At 46.5% G+C, this 18,900-nt stretch overlaps 1 protein-coding gene across 3 annotated transcripts in view; it reads left to right on the top strand.

Moving 5' to 3' along the window:
• RAD21 (RAD21 cohesin complex component) overlaps positions 1–18,900 on the top strand; it is a 231,413-nt gene that overhangs the window by 13,261 nt on the left and 199,252 nt on the right. For all 3 annotated transcript variants that reach the window (XM_029591924.1, XM_029591925.1, XM_029591923.1), the window contains one exon: positions 5,453–5,628. In XM_029591924.1, coding sequence (XP_029447784.1) covers positions 5,485–5,628 — 144 coding nt within the window. In that variant the 5' untranslated portion in view covers positions 5,453–5,484. The remainder of the gene's footprint in view (positions 1–5,452; positions 5,629–18,900) is intronic.

Raw genomic sequence — 18,900 nt, 5'->3', positions numbered from 1 at the left:
GAGGCGGCGGTGGAGCTATTTGCCCTCTCCCCCAGCAGCCAGAGACCGCCCAGAACGAAACCGGGAAGTGCCGAGAAAAGGTAAGGTAGAAATCTTGTTTAAAGTCTCTGAAGCTCGAGGAGTTGCACAGGTCACCGGCTGGGACCAGTGCCACCAGGTTGTTCCGCCCTAGCAGGGCACGCCCTGGTCAGAGCCAAGGGCTCTTCCACATGGGGACCCTCCGAGGTGGTCGCCATATTGCCCGCGTGGTCGCCATTGCCATTTTGGCCCTGTTCGCTGCCCTGATCGCAGTCTTGATCCGTGCGCACAACGTTACTTGTGCGCACAACGTTACACGCTTAAGTGCAGAACGCACAAGCTATGCGCGCACTAGACCAGGCGCATAACTACGACTTGTGCGCACACCAGCTCGCACATCCATCCACGTGCACATATTCGCACAAGAGATTTCCGCGTCTATACCTATGGCACCACCAGAAAAGGAGCTCAAGGTTCAGGGCCTCTGCCCTGCATGCCACATTAGAGCAGCACGACACGAAGAGGCAGACGCCCTGTGATTCCAGTGCGAGGAGGCCCTGGGGGATCAAGCCCAGGGCCAGCCCCATCCGGGCGTCAGTGCTAGCTCCTCAAGTACCCTGGACCTAGCAAATCCCAGCGGGACTACCCCTCAAACGTGGCCGCCCAGGGACACAGCGCCTCTTAGCTTGGACCTAGCGTCTATCTCTTGGGTGGAACTTTTCAAAGGCCTACACACCTTCGTTCACATGCAGATGGAGCCTCCGGAAACATGGCCACAGCCTTCACCAGGGGACCGCTACACTCAGGGTCCTGCTAGACCCAGGGTAGTGAATCCACCACCCAGAAGCCCCACTTACGGGGACACGGACATCTCGGAGGAGGAATCAGAGACCCTGGAGGAAGGGGAACTCCCTCCGAGGACAGAGCCTCACCAGACCATGAGACGCTTCTTCACCAAGGACGAGCTTCCAGACCTGGTCACCAGCAGCCTGAAGGAACTTGCGATCCCGGGCACAAGTGCCTCTGGGGAACCTAAGACGAATCCTCTGCTAGAAGGACTCTGTCAGACCTCCCGCCATTTCCCTCTGTTATAAGCCGTTCAACAGCTAATTGACCTGGAATGGATTGCTCCAGAGTCCACATTCAAAGGGGGATGGGCTATGGCAGCCATGGAGCCGGCGGCCAAAGACCACCTGACATGCCCAAAAGTGGATGCTATAGTCCGTGCGGTCTTGAAGCTCACCACTATCCCAGTGGAGGGAGGTGTAGCACTCAAAGATGTGCAAGACAGACGTCTAGAATCCGTCCTTAAACAGTCCTTTGACGTCGCCACTATGTCCCTACAAATAGCGGCCTGCTGCACTGTTGTGACACGTGCCTGCCTATCACAGACCAGGAGCAACACCCCTGGGGAAGCCATGGAACCAGCAGTATCATTCCTCACGAATGCTGCTTCCGACCTGGTATGCACCAAAGCTAGAGGAGTGTCATCAGCTGTGGCAGCCAGGCGACAACTCTGGCTCCGAAGCTGGTCGGCTGATGCGTTTTCCAAATCGAGACTCACAAGGATGCCCTTCAAGGGATCCCTCCTGTTCGGCAGTGAACTAGAGAAACTGGCTGACAAATGGGGCGAGTCCCCACTACCACGGCTACTGGAGGACAAAAGCAAGAGAAACCAGTGACCCTTCCCCTGATCCTCCAGGGGCAGAGGTTCACAGCGCTTCAATCCATACAGAAATAATTATCAAGCGCCCCGCCCTACAGGCAGGAACCAGCCCTTTCGGAACAAGCACAACAAAAGGGGAACCAGCTCGGGTCCAGGCCCCAGCCACACCCCACAATGAGATTCAGCCAACCCGTCCAAGGGAAGAAGCCATAGGGGGCAGACTAGCCCTATTCTACCACAGATGGGTCGAGAGAACTTCGGACAAGTGGGTCCTAACCATCATTCAAGAGGGGTACTACCTGGATTTCCTACAAACTCCTCTAGACAAGTTCGTGGAATCCCCCTGCCACGACCCCTCCAAGAGGGAGGTAGTGGAAACTACACTGACCAGACTACTAGCCCTTGAGGCCATAACCCCAGTACCTCCACAAGAAATAAATACTGGGCATTATTCCATTTATTTTATCGTCCCCAAGAAAGAGGGGACGTTCAGGCCCATCCTGGACCTCAAGACGGTCAACCGCCACCTGAGGATTCCCCGCTTCCGCATGGAAACCCTACGCTCTGTAATAAAGGCGATACAACCGGGAGAGTTTCTCAGATCTCTTGGAAGCCTACCTACACATCCCGATCCATCAAACAGCGCTTCCTATGCTTCAAAATCCTGGACCGTCACTACCAGTTCCGGGCACTACCCTTCGGGTTAGCCACAGCACCCTGGACGTGGTGGTGGCGGCAACACTGAGGAAGGAAGGAATCCTCGTACACCCTTACCTAGACGATTGGCTGATCAGGGCAAAATCCCTAGGGGAAAGTCACCAGGCAACCAACAGAGTCAAAACTCTACTGGAGAGCCTCGGATGGGTGGTCAACACAAACAAGAGTTGTCTGCAGCCCTCACAGTCTCTAGAATACCTGGGAGTCCGATTCGACATCAAAGAAGACAAGGTCAGCCTGACTCCCACAAGGAGATCAAAACTGAGGAACCAGTTACAAATCCTGCTGAGCGAACCTCTCCCTACAGCATGGGATTACCTGCAAGTCCTCGGTCTGATGGCATCCACACTGGAGGTAGTGCCAAGGGCGCAAGCTCACATGAGACCCCTACAGCGCTCACTTCTATCGTGATGGAATCCACTGTCTCAGAACTACGCCGTACGCCTACAACTCCCGAGCAGAGTTCGGACCCAGCTACGATGGTGGCTGCAGGTCAGCCACCTGAGCCAGGGAACAAGACTATCCTCCCCATCCTGGACCCTGCTCACCACAGACGCCAGCCTATGAGGATGGGGAGCACACTGCGAGGAGCTAACTGCCCAAGGGCAGTGGAACGCAGAAGAGTCTGGATGGAACATCAACCGCCTAGAACCACAGGCAGTCAGACTAGCCTGCCTACGGTTCGTTCACAGATTCCGAGACAAAGCGGTCAGAGTAATGTAGGACAATGCCACAACAGTGGCCTACATCAACCGTCAGGGGGGAGCCAGAAGCCAACAGGTGTCTCTGGAAATAGACCCCCTAATGTCGTGGGCAGAAGTAAATCTCCAGGAGATCTCGGCCATCCACATCGCCAGGAAAGACAACATCATGGCGGACTACCTCAGCAGAAAGTCTAGACCCAGGAGAATGGAAGCTGTCTACCTCAGTGTTCCAAACGATAGTGAACCGGTGGGGAACCCCAGACATGGACCTTCTGGCAAACCGGTCAAACGCCCAAGTACCCAGGTACTTCAGCTGCTGGTGGGAACCTCAGTCCCAGGGGATCGATGCCCTGGTACAGACCTGGCCACAGGGGACTCTATTATACGCCTTCCCGCCGTGGCCCTTATTGGGCACAATCATTCACAAGATACAGCTACACAGGGGACTAGTACTTCTTTTGGCCCCAGAATGGCCAAGAAGACCGTGGTACGCAGACATGAGAAGACTACTGGCAGGGGACCCCCATGCGGCTGCCTCCACACAGACCTGCTCCAAGGGCCGATCCTCCACGAGGATCCAGCTCTATTCTCTCTTACGGCCTGGCCATTGAGAGGGCTTGCCTAAGAGAACAATCGACACCCTACTCCGAACACGCAAGTTCTCCACATCTTTAACATACATAAGAATTTGGAGAGTATTTGAAGCCTGGTGCGAAGACCACGACATCATACCACTCTCAGTCAAAGTTCCCGCGATCTTGGAATCCCTACAGAACGGGCTACAGAAGGGATTGTCCCTCAACTCCATCAAGGTACAGGTGGCCGCATTGTCATGCAACAGCACAAAGAGCGAGAGCGACAGCATAGCCTCTCACCCGGACGTTTCACGCTTCCTGAAAGGAGTCAAACGCATCCGTCCACCCCTAAAGTGGCCGGTACCTCTTTGGAACCTCAACCTGGTCCTGGATTTTCTAGCAGGAGCCTCCTTCAGGCCCTTCCGCGGACTGTCTCTCCGACTATTAACTTTGAAGACAGCATTCCTGCTGGCAGTTTGTTCAGCCCACCGCATTTCAGAACTACAAGCACTGTCCTGCCGTGAACAGTTTCTCAGGCTCACCCCAGGAACCGTCCAGCTACACATGGTCCCTTCGTTCTTTCCTAAAGTGGTGTCACACTTCCATCTCGCTACCATCGCCGGATGAGTTTAAGAATTCGGAAGAAGCTCGAAGTCTACGCCACCTCAACATCGACGGACTCCTTTACAGATACCTGGAAATGTCGGAACCCGTATGAAAAATGGACCACCTGTTTGGCTTTCACAGCGGGAAGAGACAAGGGGAAGTGGCCTCACCGGCAACCATAGCCCGCTGGATCAAAGAAGTCATCAAGGCGGCCTACGTAGAAGCAGGCAAACCGCCGCCTCTACAAGTCAAGGCCCATTCTACTAGAGCCCAGGCAGTGTCCTGGGCAGAAACCAGAATGTCACCCACTGAGATTTGCAGGGCGGTGACATGGTCCTCCATCCACACCTTCTCCAGGTTCTACCGCCTGGATGTTCAGGCTCGGGAGGACACTGCATTTGCAAGGGCAGTACTAAGTGTGTCACGGGCAGCTTCCCACCCGGTTTGGGAGTAGCTTTTATACATTCCATTGGTCCTGAGTCCATCTGCTACACGCTAGGAAATGGAGAAATTACTTACCTGATAATTTCGTTTTCCTTAGTGTAGACAGATGGACTCAGCATCCCACCCTTGGCTGCCGTTACTCATGGAATTTCGAATGATTCAAGGGTAAGCCATGCTATCCTTCACTTAGGACACCCATCCTACCGGGTGTCTACACTTTCCGGTTGCGGGCACTGGCGGTCTCCAGCTATAGCCAATTCAACCAGATCAAGTTAAAAAGTTTAACCAAGTTATGAAGTTATTCAAGTTAATCAAATTAGTCAGTCACACATATATCCACAATGCTTTTCGAGGAGAATACTGAAGAGCTGCACTTCCTGCAGGGGTATATGTACTAGGGCTGACGTCAGATTGAAATCTGATCTGTTTCCAACTGCTAACAGGAGTACACTATACCCATTGGTCCTGAGTCCATCTGTCTACACTAAGGAAAACGTAATTATCCGGTAAGTAATTTCTCCAATACATTAAATTTAAAACTATAGTAGATGGGGTTTTTCCCCCCCTTACCTCCTAAACTTTTGGCTGCCACCAATTTCTAAAGACCATTTCCACTTCCTGTTTTAGGGTGCTATATAATATCCAACACCTTTTTTGTGTGTGTTTGAGACAGTATGCTTTAAAATTAATTTATATATTTTACTAATTTTTTTTTTCTTCAGATTAGTTCCCTGGTTCAAAGGCAACTGAGACTATGTTCTACGCACACTTTGTCCTCAGCAAGAGAGGGCCGCTGGCCAAAATTTGGCTAGCGGCCCATTGGGATAAGAAGCTAACCAAAGCCCATGTATTTGAGTGCAATTTGGAGAGCAGTGTGGAGAGTATCATTTCACCCAAGGTATCTATATGTGTGTTGAATTTTGATTTATTTATGAAATGTAAGATTTATCAAGTGATATTCCTGTGAAGAACAAGTACAGTCCACATCCCTCACCCATGTACATACCAGATGTAGCTGGTACCATTTTCAGTGCATTATTTTGTTGCATGGCTCTAAATCCATTGTGCACCATTTTTTAGTTTAGCAATTGTATCAACTGGGAGTATTGTACCAGCCACTATAAGATGTGACCAAGTCAGCCTAATTATCTGGCAATGCTAATTATAAAGCTGCTGCTTAGTGTAGTACTATTATAACTGACAAATCAGGCAAATAGGTAATAAGTAAAACAGAAAAATACATATAGGCCTGTTGTCATGTACCATCACTTTAATTAAATGCATAGTTTTATTTGTATGTCCTCTCGCTGGTCTTGCAGTTATGTGGCATCAGCAACTCCATGTTTTACTTTTTTGCAATGTGTATAAGCAAGACACAAAACTTTAGGCCAAAATGCACTTACCAAAAACTTTTCTACTTGCCAGATTTGCTCACCTTGAGGATAGCATAAGCATAGCCACAAACAGATTTGGTTTTCAGGATGAAAATTAGACCTGTTTGTGGCACTCCGGGACCGGAGTTGTTGTTTATCTCTGTTTTTATTTATTTTTATTTAAATCTTTTCTATACCGTCATTAAGGTGGTTACAGTCACAACGGTTTACAGTAAGGCACAAAAAATAATGTTAAAATTTATCAGTTTACACAGGTGCCATTAGGTTCGGTAACAGTTTTTTAATCAAAGCTAGATGTTAAATGAGTGATCACTATTCTGTCCAGGTCAATTCTATAGCAGTTTGAGTTCAGGACTCATTCTATAAATGTAACTTATCCTTTAGTGATGAATTCTATTAAAAACGAACACCTTTATTGATTCCTGTTTGTGTGGGTGTTTTGTCCCTTGCACTTCCCTGGTTTGAACCTTGCAAGTCCTTGGAATCTATTCTCCCTTCTCTTTTTGAAAGGCTTGTTTAAATAGCCAAGTTTTTTTAGATTTTTTTCTGAATGTTTTGTTTTCTCGTTGTAGTCTTAATTCCAAGGGCATGGAGTTCCATAGTATGGGTCCCGCTAATGATAAAGCGCTCTCTCTTACCTGGGTTAGTCTTGCTGTTTTGACTGATGGAATAGTTAGAAGTGCCTTGTTGGCTGATCTTAGATTTCTGTTGGGGATGTGTACACGAAGGGCCGTGTTGAGCCAGTCTGCATTTTCGTTGTGTATTAATTTGTGTATGGTGCATAGTGTTTTGTACTGTATTCTTTGTTCAATGGGAAGCCAGTGTAACTTGGCCAGTGTTTCTGTAATGTGGTCTCTTTTCCTTTTTCCAGTTAATACTCTTGTGGCCGTGTTCTGTAATATTTGTAGTGGTCTTATGGAGGTGTATGGTAAACCTAGTAGAAGGGTATTGCAATAATCAGTGCTTGCAAATATTAGCGCTTGCAGTACTGATCGAAAGTTGGCGGTTGTTAGAAGTGGTTTGAGTTTTCTGAGGACCATGAGTTTGGCGTATCCTTCCTTTACTTTTATGGATATATGTTGTTTTAAGCTTAGTTCTGTGTCGATTATTACTCCTAGATTTCGTACTTTCTCTGCAAGTATTATTTGTTTGTTTGTTAATGAGAGTGATTGGGTTGTGTGAGATCTCCATGTTTTTTTTTCCTTTCTAAATGAAGGAATTCTGTCTTCTCTATGTTAATTACTAGCTCCATTTGATTTAATAGTTGTTTGATAATGTCTAGATACATGTTCGCTATGTTTAATGTTTTCTCCATTGTATCGTCAATGGGTAATATAAATTGGATATCGTCTGCGTATATGTAGTGAGTGATTCCCAGGCCGGCTAGTTAGGTGGCATAATGGGAGCAGGTATATGTTGAAAAGTGTAGCAGAAAGGGCGGATCCCTGTGGTACACCTGTTTGAAGGTCTATTTTTTCTGACATAGAATCTTTGTTAGCATATTAGAAACAGGAATTAGGTGAGGGGATGAAGAGGAACTTCTGTTGGTGTTCTCTGTAAAGGATAGTACCACAAACTGCCATGTTGGGACCAATGCATCTTGTACAACTAGTGGTGTGATAAGGTGAAGGCAGCAGAAAGAAAACACCTTTGGTGGCATCTACCTGTGTATAATGTACATTAGTGCATTCACATGTACCAGAAAATACTGAATAAATTGACTGCTTGCAGTTGCCCCTTCATTCACACACTAACTTCAAAGCAAGGAAATCTCAAATTCCCCAGGTGTGCCCAATTCCCCTTCTCTGTCATTATGCTGCTGGAAAAGAAAACTAGGCATTGTTTTGATACAAATTGAAGTTTAGATGGAACTGGGGCGAATTTACCACAAACTCCATTTATTCTAAAAATTCATATAAAGGTGGCAGACATTCTACCTAAATTATATACTAACCTCACTAAATATCCTGACACTTGTGTTCATTATTCTCTGAAAATCAAGAGAATTAGTTGAGCAGCTGGGTGATTTCATCCAATGGTGCGAGCAGAGAACACGTTTCCAGAGCTTTCTATAAGAAACTTGTAGTTCCTATTTATACCCCAGATCAGTCCAGACAGGTGCAGTCCTTTGCTCACCCTCAGCCAGTGGCTCCTCCTACTTCCCATCCTATATTTAAGCGCTGGAGCTTGCCCCGACTCCTGCGGGTGTACCAGACAGGAATCTGAATGGTACTGATGATGAGGTTGATCCAGATTCCCTGGAAGATAGGGAAATTCCTCCAGGGCTGGAACCGTATCAAACCATGTTGCAGTTCTTTCATAGAGATGAACTGCCGGCCCTGATTTCCCAGATCTTGAAACAGCCGGGTGTTCTTGGTTCAGGTACTATGTCAGAGCAGAAGAATCCCATTTTGCTTTCTTTACGTAAAACTTTTTTGTTTTTTTTCCCTGTTGAATGCCATCCAGGTATTTATTGATCTGGAATGGGATGCCCCAGTGGCAAATTTTTAAGGGGGTCTGACATTGGAAGGCCTGGTTGTGAAAGCGTTTGCATTTTCCCAAAGTGGATGCTCTGGTATGTGCTGTGTCTAAGTAGATGACTATCCCCATAGAGGGAGGAGCGGCCTTCAAGGATATACATGATAGAAGGGTTGAGGGTATTCTTAAGCAAGCCTTTGTGGCATTGGCGATTAATTTACAGATTGCCTTCTGTTGTGCCCTAGTGGCAAGATCTTGTTTGCTTCTCTCTCAGGAGATGGTTGAGTCTGGAGGGAATTCCAGAGCGGTAATGGAGCCTGCTGCTGCCTTTTTAGCAGATGCAGGTTGTGATTTGGTCTGAACCTCGGCCAGAGGAGTGTCTTTGGTGATAGTGGCCAGGCATTAACTCTGGTTGCGAAACTGGTCAGCTAACATTGACTTTGGAAGCTATCTTACTAAGATGTCCTTTAAATGCTCGCTCTTGTTTGGGAGCGCGTTGAAGAAACTGGCCAGTAAGTGGGGCGAGTCTCCGGTGCCTCGGTTGCCTGAGGATAAGAAACAGTTTATTTATTTAACAGTTTTATATACCGACCTTCATAGTAAATAACCATATCGGATCAGTTTACAATTAACAAGAGTAAAACTGGGGTAACTATTCAAGTAAACGAAAGATAAACAGTAGGTAGGAATGAGTCAAAGTTACAATCAACAGGGAAGAGAACTTGGAAGCTTGCAACAAGCTGGAAAGAAGATAAGGCAGGAAATAAATATGAAGTGATACCATAGGGCGTACATAGGGTTAAAGCTTAATGGTGCTTTAACCTGGGAGAGTCAGAGTCCATTCGTGAGTATAATCACCATAACGGGTAAGCGTGAAGGACAACTAGTGATTGTCTGGTGGGTCGGCGAAGGCTTGGTGAAAGAGCCAGGTTTTAAGTCTTTTTCTAAAAGTTAACAGGCAAGGCTCCACTCTGAGACTTGAAGGGATGCTATTCCAGATAGATGGGCCAGCTATCGAAAAAGCTCTGTCTTTGGTCATCGAGAGGCGTGAAGCTTTAGTAGGGGGAAATTTCAGGGTGCCTTTGAGAATATCTCTAGTTGGTCTGTTAGAGGAGTGGAGTTTGAATGGGATTTCCAGGTCGAGTTGAAGATGATGATGGATAGTTTTATGAATTACGGTGATTGATTTGTATAGAATTCTGAAATTAACTGGTAACCAGTGTAGGTTCCTGAGGATGGGAGAGATGTGTTCGCTGCGGCTGGTACTGGTCAGCAATCTCGCAGCCGCATTTTGTAACATCTGCAGTGGTTTGGTAGTGGATTTGGGAAGGCCTAGGAAAAGGGCACTGCAGTAGTCTATTTTGGCGAACAGTAGCGCTTGGAGGATTGTCCTGAAGTCGTGGAAGAATAAGAGAGGTTTAAGTCTTTTTAGAATCTGTAATCTGAAGAAACAGTCTTTGGAGGTTGTGTTGACCATTTTCTTAAGGTTTAGACGATTGTCTAGTATTACCCCAAGGTCTCTAACCTGCTTGCAAGTAATGTGAGCGATGTGTGGAGATGGTGGGGAGATATTGATTTCGTTTGAGGATATGTGGAGCAGCTCTGTCTTGGAGGCATTAAGAACCAGGTTTAAACTGTTGAGTAGATTAGTTATGGATAGAAGGCAGTTGTTCCAATGGGTGAGCGCTTTTGAGATTGATTCTGTTATCGGTATTAGAATCTGCACGTCGTCTGCGTACAGATAGTGAATTAGGTTGAGGTCTGTTAACAGTTGGCAGAGGGGGAGGAGGTAAATATTAAAGAGGGTAGGAGATAAGGAGGAACCCTGAGGTACTCCAAGAGTTGATTTAGTTAGGGGTGACTCTTTATTATTGATTTTGACTTTGAAAGTCCTATTGCTGAGGAAGGACTTGAACCAGTTGTGGGCAGATCCGGAGATGCCGATGTCTGTTAGGCGATCCAGCAGGATGGTATGGTTGACGGTGTCAAATGCCGCCGAGATGTCTAACAGGACCAACAGAAAGGAGTGTCCTTTGTCTAACCCCATGATAATATGGTCAGTAAGTGAAATGAGAAGGGTTTCCGTGTTGCGTGATTTACGGAACCCATATTGCGATGGGTATAGGATCTTGTGGTCTTCAAGATATTCAGAAAGCTGGGTGTTTACCAGTTTCTCCGTTAGTTTGGCAACAAATGGGAGGTTAGAGATGGGTCTGAAATTAGCTGGTACATTAGGATCTAAGTTGTGTTTCTTGAGGAGGGGCTTGAGTGAGGCGGTTTTTAGACTGTCTGGGTAGCTTCCTTGCGTTAGGCTGTTTATGATGCCGGTCAGAGGTCCTGAGATCACATTTGGGATGAGAAGCAGGAGTCTCGATGGGGCACAGTTACAGTGCCCCTTTGGTATGAAGGGTCATTTCCAGGATTCCAGGCGTTTTTGTCCCTACAGAGGGACGACCTTTCAGTGGACTCAGCCTTTTGATAGGTCTTAGTCTTTTTGTTCCCAGCAGCCCAAGAGAGAAGTGGGCTCGGGTGGTGGACCTTCCCAAGCTTCCCAATGAAGGTTTGCAGACCCACCTTCTGGAATAGGAAATGGGACATCTCTCTTATCGGAGGTGGATCGAGATCATGTTGAACTAGTGAGTTCTGGAGGTGGTGCGAATAGCATGCACTGGAATTTCTCATTATTCCTCGGACATGTTCATGGTGTCCCCTTGCCACTCCCCGCAGAAGAAGCAGGCAGTGGCATTCACGCTTCAAAGGCTCCTCAGATTTGAGGGCTGTGGTTCCTGTGCCACCCTTCTTAAAGTATAGGGTGATATTCCATTTATTTTGTTGTGACCAAGAAGGGGAGGGCTCCTTTCATTTCATCTTGGATCTCGAGGATCATCTGTTATTTGAAAGGACTCATTTTCGAATGGAAACCTTAGCTCAGTAATAATGGCGGTGTAGTCGGGGAAATTTCTGACCTCCTTGGATCTGCCAGAGGCTTACCTTCATATATCCTTATTCAATTGGAACACAAACGCTTTCTCCACTTTGCAGTGCTGGGGTACCATTATCAGTTTTGGGACTGCCATTTGGTCTAGCCACCACTCCCAGAACATTTTCCAAGATTATCTGGGGGTCTGATTCAACATGGGATAAGACAGTTTTCCTACCAGAAGTTCAGATCTGTAGATGGACGTCTTAAGTGCGTCAGTTGATGAACACCATACACCCGACGGTGTGGTCCTACCTACAGGTACCCATTTGGAAGTGGTGCCGTGGGCAAGGGCGCATATGTGTCCTCTTCAGCGCTCTCTGCTAGTTCGTTGGAACCCGCAATCTCAGGATTATGCAGTTCGGCTCCACTTACTGATGGAAATCTGCTCCCTCCTCCAGTGGTTGTTGCAGGAGGATGATCTGAGAAAGGGAGTTCCCTTGCCCTCTCTGGCCTGATTGGTACTCATGCCAGATGGGGAGGCTCACTGTCTGGAGTTAATGGCCCAGGGGTGCAGGAATGCTGGAGTCCCGCTGGAACATCAATCGCCTGGAGGCCCGGGCGGTACAGCTGGCATGCTTGCAGTTCAGCCACAGACTGCGGAATCAAGCAGGTCGCAGATTATATCAGTGGTCTCTGGGGTTTGACGCTCTCATTCAGAACTGGCCAGAAGAGGAGTTGCTGTTCGCCTTCCCTCCGTGGCCCCTGCTGGGCAGGATCATTTGCAGAATTGAGCACCACAGGGGATTAGTCCTACTAATAGCTCCTGATTCACCCAGGCATCCCTGGTATGCAGACAGGCGGAGACTCCTGGTGGAGAAACACCCCCCCCCCCCCCGTACCTCCCACTGCACTGGGACCTGCTACAGCAGTCCTTCACGAGGATCCAACTCTATTCTGCTTACGGTCTGGCCCTTGAGTGGGCTCGCCTGATGAAGTGAGGATATTTGATAGAAATAATTGCCACCGTACTCTGTGCGCGAAAGTTCTCTACATCCCGAGAGTATTTGAGGCTTGGTGTGAGGAATGTGGTTTCCCCTCGGAAGGTCAAAATCCCACTAATTCTGGAATTTTTTGCAGGATGATTTGAATAAAGTTTTGACCCTTAACTCCTTGAAGGTCCAGGTAGCAGCTCTCTCCTGTTTCTGGGGTGAGGTGCAAGGAGCCCGCCTGTCAGCTCAGCCAGACATGGCCCACTTTTTGTTTTTTAAAGGGGTGAAGCAACTCCGGCCACCTACTGTGGCCGGTTCCCTTGAGGAATCTTAATCTAGTTTTGGAGTTTGTGCCAGCACCCTCCTTTCAGCTGCTGCACAGTCTTTCTTTGCATTTATTAACGTTGAAAACTGTATTCCTAGAGGCTATATGCTCAGCATGTCGCATCTCTGAATTACGGGCATTGTGTCAGGAACCGTTCCTCTGGATGACTCCAGGAGCATTACAGCTTCATACCGTTCCATCCTTCTTGCCCAAGGTAGTCTCAGCCTTTATTTGAATCAGTCCATTTCGTTGCCATCCGTAGATAAGTACAAGAATGCGGAAGAATACAGCCTTCTGTCATTTTGAATGTCAGTAGGCTTTGCGGTACCTGGAAGTTTCAGAATCGGTCCAAAAGATGGACCGCCCGTTTGTCCTTCACGGTGCAAGGAAGCAGGGCAAACTAGCTTCGCGGGCTACCATAGCTTGCTGGATTAAGGAGGTTGTCAAGGGATCCTGTGTGGAGGCAGGAAAGCCACTACCTTTTCAGGTTAAATCTCGTACCACTAGGGCTCAGGTGGTCTCATGGGCAGAAGCTAGACTGCTGTCTCCTGTCGACATCTGATGAGCAGCGACTTGGTCCTCCTTGCACAGCTTCTCCAGGTTCTATCGCCTGGACGTTCAGGCCCGAGAGGTCGCAGCCTTTGCAAGGGCGGTGTTAACCAGACCGCGGGCAGCCTTCCAACCCGATCGAGAGTAGCTTTTGTACATTCCATTGGTCGCTAGGAAATGGAGAAATTACTTACCGGATAATTTTGTTTTCCTTGGTGTAGACAGATGGACTCAGCATCCCTCCTACGGCTGCCCAAGAACGGTGCCAAGGATTCACCCGTAGAGTACATATCTATTCCAAGAGATTACAGGTAACCAGTCATCCAGTCCTTAGATCAGGGCATCTATAATCTTACTGGGGTTCAGTGTGTATTTGAGTACAGTTATGGTTATCCGTTTTTAATAGTATGTCCTGAGGTCACTGCAGGGATGTATTTAGGGTGATGTCAGCTTTGATACCTGACTCAGCTCCATCTGCTGGCAGAGGAGCATAACCCATTTGTGCTGAGTCCACCTGTCTACATTAAGGAAACTAAATTATCAGGTAAGTAGTTTTTTTTTTTTTTTTTGTTTTTTTTTATTATTTGAGATTTTACATATTTATACAAGCATCCACTTAAGAAATACATACAATGCAGATGAAATAATATACATATTGCATTTATAATATCATACATAAATCAATATAAGCTATTGTATACAATAGAAAAAAATAAGGGGGGGGGGGGAGAGAACCCAAGAAATGGAGCGTTACATCAAATCAAATTTTTCCCATCAATATTGAAAATATGGCCTTCTGAGCAAGTCCACTCCCATTTTAACATATTCCGATGTTGGTTAGGCATGAGAATCCAAAAATGCTCTCAATTGAGACTCTTCATAAAAAAAACATAATTTTGTTGTTGAAACTTCAAACAACATTTACTGGGGAAGTGCAACTGAAATAAAGCTCCCTTTTGCAGGGCTTCAGCTCTCATTGAAAAAACATTTTCCTTCTAGCTTGAGTGGGTTTTATTAAATCTGGATAACACCAGATTTTGTATCCATGAAACAAGACATGCCTATTCCTGAAAAAATGTCTAAAGACATTTTTGTCCTTAAGGAAGGCAAATGAAACAGTGTCTTTTTCCAAAATCTGCTTTAAAGGTTTCAAATTTGCTTTATGTTTGTCACATTTATTTTATTTACATGAACTTTTAGTCTGTTCAATCCAGTGTACTTGGAGGTTTACAGTAAATACATTCATCATAAATAAGACAACTAATACATACCAATATAAAAACTTAAGTAAATCAGTAAAATCAAAATATTAAATACATAAAATAAAAAATAAAAATGGATATCTAATGTTACAAGCAGTCTCCCCTATACTGTAAAGGAGCTAGATATATCACCTAATAAGATTAAATGCTTGGCTGAAATTAAAAGCTTTCAATTGCTTCCTAAAATGTTGAGTAGCATAACCATAGCTTTGCGAAGCATCGGCAATTTCCAATACGAATACATTTTAAAAGTGAAATACAGTAAATGCTAGGGACAGGATGAAAGGAGTTGCACAGAACCATAGTGGTATTTTGAGCTTGAATGTCAGAAAAGAGGCCTTAAAGACCGGGTTAAAGACAAATGCATCTAAGATTTGAAAAACAGAATTAGATGCACAAAAAGAGTGAAACTTCTCTGGTTTTAAGTAGAGGCAAAAAAGTCATCTTTCAACAGCAGATTGGGAGATGGCGTAGTGAGTGACAGAGGTATAGGGGATCATGGATCAATGACCATACAAGCAAGAATTTCAGTGCTATGGCTAGAATATGAAGATGGTGGTGAGAACTAACCTTTGTTAGTTATATGAACATAAGAACATGCCATACTGGGTCAGACCAAGGGTCCATCAAGCCCAGCATCCTGTTTCCAACAGTGTTGAATCCAGGCCATAAGAACCTGGCAAGTACCCAAAAACGAAGTCTATTCCATGTTACTGTTGCTAGTAATAGCAGTGCTATTTTCTAAGTCAACTTAATAGCAGGTAATGGACTTCTCCTCCAAGAACTTATCGAATCCTTTTTTTAAACACAGCTATACTAACTGCACTAACCACATCTTCTGGCAGCAAATTCCAGAGCTTTATTGTGCGTTGAGTGAGAGAATTTTCTCCGATTATTCTTAAATGTGCTACTTGCTAACTTTATGGAATGCCCCCTAGTCCTTCTATTATTCGAAAGTGTAAATAACCGAGTCACATCTCCTCGTTCAAGACCTCTCATGATCTTAAAGACCTCTATCATATCCCCCTTCAGCCGTCTCTTCTCCAAGCTGAACAGCCCTAACCTCTTCAGCCTTTCCTCATAGGGGAGCTGGTATACACCCTGGGGTATATACCATCCGGTCCAGGTGATTTACCTCTTTTCAGTTTGTCAGTAAGGCCTACCACATCTTCTAGGTTCACCGTGATTTGGTTCAGTTCATCTGAATCATTACCCATGAAAACCTTCTCTGATATGGGTATCTCCCCAACATCCTCTTCAGTAAACACTGAAGCAAAAAAAATCATTTAATCTTTCCGCGTCTCTAATTGCCCCTTTAACCCCTCTAACGGTCCAACTGACTCCCTCACAGGCTTTCTGCTTCGGATATATTTTAAAATGTTTTTACTGTGAGTTTTTGCCTCTATGGCCAACTTCTGTTCAAATTTTCTCTCTTAGCCTGTCTTATCAAAGTCTTACATTTAACTTGCCAGCGTTTATGCATTATCCTATTTTCTTCTTTTGTATCCTTCTTTCAATTTTTGAATGAAGATCTTTCGGCTAAAATAGCTTCTTTCACCTCCCCTTTTAACCATGCCGGTGATCGTTTTGTCTTCTTTCCACCTTTCTTAATGTGTGGAACACATCTGGATGGTATTTTTTTAACAATGACCACGCCTCTTGCACACTTTTTACCTTTGAAGCCTCTTAACTATTTTTCTCATTTTATGAAAGTTTCCCTTTTGAAAGTTTAGCACGAGAACCGTGGATTTGCTTACTGTCCCCCTTCCAGTCATTAATTCAAATTTGATCATATCACTATTGCCAAGTGGGCCCCACCACTGTTCCTCTCTCACCAAATCCTGTGCTCCACTGAGAATTAGATCTAAAATTGCTCCTTCTCTTGTCAGTTCCTGAACCAATTGCTCCATAAAGCTATCATTTATTCCATCCAGGAACTTTCTCTCTAGCATGTCCTGATGATACATTTTCCCAGTCAATATTGGGGTAATTGAAATCTCTCATTACCGCACTACCAATTTGGTTAGCTTCCCTAATTTCTCTTAGCATTTCACTGTCCGTCTCACCATCTTGACCAGGTGGACGGTAGTATACTCCTATCACTCTAGTCTTCCCCCAACACACAAGGGATTTCTACCCATAAAGATTAGATTGTGCATTTAGTCTCATGTAGGATGTTTATCCAGTTGGACTCTATGCCATCCTGGACATAAAGCACCACACCGCCTCCCGGGTGTTCCTCTCTGTCATTGCAATATAATTTGTACCCCGGTATAGCACTGTCCCATTGGTTATCCTGCTTCCACCATGTCTCTAAGATGCCAATTAAGTCTGTCGTCATTCACTGCTATACATTCTAATTCTCCCATCTTACTTCTTAGACTTCGGGTATTAGCATACAAACATTTCAAAGTTTTTGTTTTTTGTTTATATTTTCATTCTGCTTTTTAATTGATAGGGATAAGTTAGAATTTTTTAGCTCAGGTGAGTTTTTAGTTACAGGCACTTGGACTACTTTTCTTATTATTGGAACCTCACTGTCGGGATGCCCTAATTCTAATGCATCGTTAGTATCCTTTGAAGATACCTCTCTCCGAGCCATGCGCTGCTGAGCGTCTGTCTGCTTTCCCCTTTGTTCTAGTTTGGTGGTCTCTGCGCCGGGTCCTCTTCCTCTGGTCGCTGTAGGTTAACTTTTTCCCCTTGTTGCTGTCGATTCCATAAGTGTCGCTTCTCAGCGGCCACCGGCCTTTAACCGCTCGCCGGCTGTCTTTTTATGGCGGCATTTGGTTTTCGATGATGCCCCAAGTGCCCGTGGACCATGTCTATCACTGATCCACATGAGGTTTGTATCCTTTGCCTGGGGGTATTGCACAACGTCCGGGGATGCGCTCTCTGCAATCAAATGACTTCCAAAGGCTGTCTTGCCCAGCTGGATAAGATGGAAAAGCTTTTTGGGTATAAAAAATCTGACCCATCTACTCTGGCATTGGGTGTCGGCATCAGGAGGCCACGGGGAGCCACTAAATACTCAATCCCTCTCTACTCCTCCATCGACCCTCTTGAGAGAGGGGCCAGAGATGGGCCATCTCCGGTGTCCTCTCATTCCAAGACATCGGGATCTTCGCCTTCCTTGGCGCCTGGGAAGGACCAGGCACCGAGGGAAGTCCCACAAGCATGGTCACCAGTCACCATCCCTATATGGCACCAGCGTCTGCTGTGCTGGGCACTGAAGCAACCCCATGGAGAAGAGGCCTCTGCCTTGATCAGACCCGGGAGTCCCAGGTGTTCGCCACCAGTGTCTGTGCTGGCCATCTGGGCTCAGAGGAGGCTCTGATAACGCTGCCACCGCTGCCTCCTCAGTCCGTTCTTTCTTTGGTGAAATTTCAAGAGGAGATGAATCGCAGGGTTAAGCTTAACGATGCTATGAGCCCTATGGGGTATCGAATGACCATCGGCACAGGTTCCCATGCTGGTGCCGGAGCCTGTGCCCTCTATCTTGGCGCCCCTGCTCAAGCCTCTAGATGTCTTTTTGGGCATACCTCTGACGCAACTGGTGCCTGGGGTACCATCTGTGCCCCAGCTATCATCGATGCTTTCCTCCAGAGAGATTCTCATCATCGGGTCCCCTGAGGAGGAGGAATCGTTGCGGCCAATGACACCCGTGGAGATGCCAGTTCCGCTGCTGCAATTCCAGACCTGGGCTATCTGCCCTCAGTGCCCAAACTGAGAGGCTTGAACAGGGCCCCTCCACGTTTGCCGCCAGGAGACCTTAGTGAAGAGGAGCCCTCATATGATCCATAGGGGGATGATAGCTCTGAGTCCTCTTCGGATGACTCAGGCGACTTTCTCTCGGAACAGTCTGTGCCGGATTAGAGGCATAGGTTCCCTTGGAAGACCTTTCCTTTGTGGGCCTTGTCCAGGCGATGGCAGAAGCCATCCCGTTTCAGCTCCTCACTGAGGACACCTAGCACAAAATATTGGAAGTCCTCCAGTTTGTGGGTGCACCAAAGGAGACTGTGGGGGTCCCAGTCCATGACATTTTTCAAGGAGCTGCTACTCAGGATCTGGGAACACCCCTTGACTGTTCCTCCGGTCAATCTGAAGGTGGATCCGATTTATTTAGTGCAACAATCGTTGGGGTTTGAGAGGTGACACCTCCCACATCAATCTGTTGTGGTGGAATCCGCCCTCAAGAAAGCCAAGTACTTCTGCACCCACGCCTTCACTACTCCAGGTAGGAAGCATTGGGT

The sequence above is a fragment of the Rhinatrema bivittatum genome, chromosome 2 (assembly GCF_901001135.1).
Source record: "Rhinatrema bivittatum chromosome 2, aRhiBiv1.1, whole genome shotgun sequence".
Lineage (NCBI taxonomy): Eukaryota > Metazoa > Chordata > Amphibia > Gymnophiona > Rhinatrematidae > Rhinatrema > Rhinatrema bivittatum.
This window is presented reverse-complemented; position numbering and strand designations above follow the sequence as displayed.